Genomic DNA, 2964 nt, shown 5'->3' on the forward strand with positions numbered 1-2964 from the left:
GTGCTTGTGTGCGTGCATTGCCCGCGAGGGGGGGGGGCGCAACATTTTTCTTGTACAACAAAGCGGGGCCTACCAACAAAAAGTTTGGGAACCACTGTTATAATGCAAATATGTAAAAAAAAAACAACAAAAAAACATGTGCATAAAAAAAACTATTTCCAGGACTGTAACTTGAGTTCTAAGCATCCCAGAAATTATACAAAAAAGCATAAAGTCAAACATGTCTTTTAAATCACATCTTAAAACTCACTTTTTTACTTTGGCTTTTGAATCAAACTAGTTTGACTATCATCCAGCTTGCTTTTTATTTTTGTCACTTGTGTTGTTTGTTGGTCTATTTAGTTTGTTAATGCTTTGTTTTTTAACTTTTCATTCTTTTTGGCTGATTGTGAACCATTTTGGTCAACACTGTCGTTTTTAAAGTGTGCTATAGAAAATTTTTTTGATTTGATTTGATACACTAAATATGAGTACATATGTGTGTATGTATTTCTGTTTCTTTAATATGTAGTTTCTCAGTTCCTTTCTTTTTAAAAATGTTTTCTTTGCCTCCCTACTTAAGTATTCAGTTGGAGGGACACAAATATACAAAAAACATGTGAAGTAAACATGTAAATCTTAGTCTGCCTTGGAATTTAAATCTGTATATTATTCTATAATAATAAAAAATATTAACAGCTCTAGTAGCTTCAACTCAAAGTTAGCTTTTTTAGAAAAACGACATCGCAGTTTTAAGTGACTTAAATTTATCTACTATTTACAGTGTTTAGTTGTGTTATTTTTAAAAGTTTGAATCATTTTTCATTAATGATTCAGTGCTCTATTTACAATAATAAACAATTAAATGACATAAATTCTAACAGGTTCACACTGAAATATATTCTAAATTAATTAATGAGAATGTGACACACCCACCTGAATTTCTACTTCCACACTGTGATAGAGGTGAAATATAAATAACACATCTCTCACAGTACAATCCACTTTATTGCACTGCACACTTGACAGAGTCTCGGGTGAGTTTAGTTTTTTCCACAGCAACAGTGAAGTAACTCATTAGGGTTTGTTATATTCTGCTCTTTTTATGTTTAGGGAAAGAAATATTTGCAATGGGAACAGAAGATAAAGCCACTACAATGTTTAATAACACATTTGTTCGGCCTGAAAAATTTTATCTTAGTGGGTTTTCCAACATCCCTCATATTAGGTATTACTATGCGTTCCTGTGTTTTGTCTACATCATGACTGTTTTGGGGAATGGCTTTCTTCTCTCAGTTATCTGGCTGGTAAAGACTCTTCATACTCCTAAATACATGATTGTGTTCAACATGGCTTTGACAGATTTGTGTGGGAGCACAGCTCTCATCCCCAAACTCTTAGATACTTTTCTGTTTGACAGGAGATACATCATCTATGAGGCCTGTTTAAGTTATATGTTCTTTGTTATGTTCTTTGCAAGTGTGCAGTCATGGACACTTGTCACTATGGCATATGACAGACTTATAGCAATTTGTTTCCCTTTAAGGTATCATAGTATTGTGACTGAAACATCAGTTGCTGCAATTCTGCTGTTTGTATGGATTTTTTTGGTGAGTGTAATAGCAACCATGGTTGGGCTTCTTAACCGTCTGTCATTCTGTAGATCTTTGGTGGTTAACAGCTTTTTCTGTGATCATGGACCAGTTTATCGTCTGGCTTGTAATGATACATCTTTAAATTACAACATGGCATCTGCACTTATCACTATACTCATCATCATTCCTCTTATATTTATAATAGCCTCATATGTCTGTATTTTCATAGCACTGAGCAGGACTACGTCAAGAAAGGAGCGACTCAGAGCATTAAAAACGTGTACTTCTCACCTGATCCTTGTGGTCATGTTCTTCTTGCCAATTGGAATCACTAACATAGCAACAAGGGCCTCCTACATTGATCCTAATGCCAGAATGATAAATTCCACATTGACACACACCATACCAGCTTTGCTTGATCCTATTATATATGCTCTGAAGACAGAAGAAGTGATGAATGCAGTTAAGAAGCTTTGCAAAAGAACTTATCTCAATCGCATGAAAGCAAAAACAAGACCTTGTAATCACTGCTATATTAAATCATAAAAGATTGTTAGAGTAGAATAAAGTCTTGTGTTCAAAACATATTACAATTAAATTACTCATAAAAAACACAGTGGAATAGTCATACATTATTCCAGTTGTTGCGTAATCCATTGTAAATACAATTTAAATATGGAAAACTATGAGAAACATTTGCAGCTCTCATTCTATGGCCTTTGTATTAAAGAACAGGAAAAAAATCAATAAAAACTTCTTTGACTGTCTCCAACAGATTATCTGCTTATTTTTTTAGGTGACTACATGAACATGTATACTGAAAGTACTTTAGAACACAAAAGTTGTTATAAAATACAGAAAATATTTTTGTAGCATTCTTGACGTGAGGTTGTATTTTAGCATTGATTAAAGTTTTTAAAATAAAACATTTAAAGAAGAAGAAGTGTTTAAGTGTCATTATGTAGGTGTATGGCGAGGAGGAAAGTCGTAGTGAGGAATTGAAAATATTTTGATCTAAAAAATTGGGCACTGCAGCAAGAGGAAAAGCTACAACAGATTTTAATCAGGATAATGCAAGAAGAGTAGTTATGTTACATCAGTGGAGAGTACGGGATAGAAATAAAATGTCTTGAAAACTTGAGTATTATTATTATACCTATTGTATATATATTCTCTCTCTCTCTCTACACACACACACACATATATATATATTATGTCTTCCTGTGTTGTCTCTGTATTGTGACTGTTTGGGGGAATGGCTTCTTCTCTGTTGACTCCTAAATACATTATTGTTGTTGGAAAACCTTTGCAGTGACTCTAAGTATCCCATCGTTTCATATTTCATAACTGTTTCTAAAATGGGTTCATTCACAAAATATTGAAGTTTGGT

The 2964-nt window shown here is 33.3% G+C and overlaps 1 protein-coding gene across 1 annotated transcript; it reads left to right on the plus strand.

Annotated features, from left to right (window-relative positions):
* The first annotated feature begins 1109 nt into the window (after positions 1-1109).
* LOC116334022 (olfactory receptor 146-like) lies at positions 1110-2120 on the plus strand. Its single transcript, XM_031757319.2, has one exon. It carries the CDS (start codon positions 1110-1112, stop codon positions 2118-2120), a length of 1011 nt encoding a protein of 336 aa, XP_031613179.2.
* Positions 2121-2964: the final 844 nt, after the last annotated feature.

This window comes from Oreochromis aureus, linkage group 10, assembly GCF_013358895.1.
Source record: "Oreochromis aureus strain Israel breed Guangdong linkage group 10, ZZ_aureus, whole genome shotgun sequence".
NCBI lineage: Eukaryota > Metazoa > Chordata > Actinopteri > Cichliformes > Cichlidae > Oreochromis > Oreochromis aureus.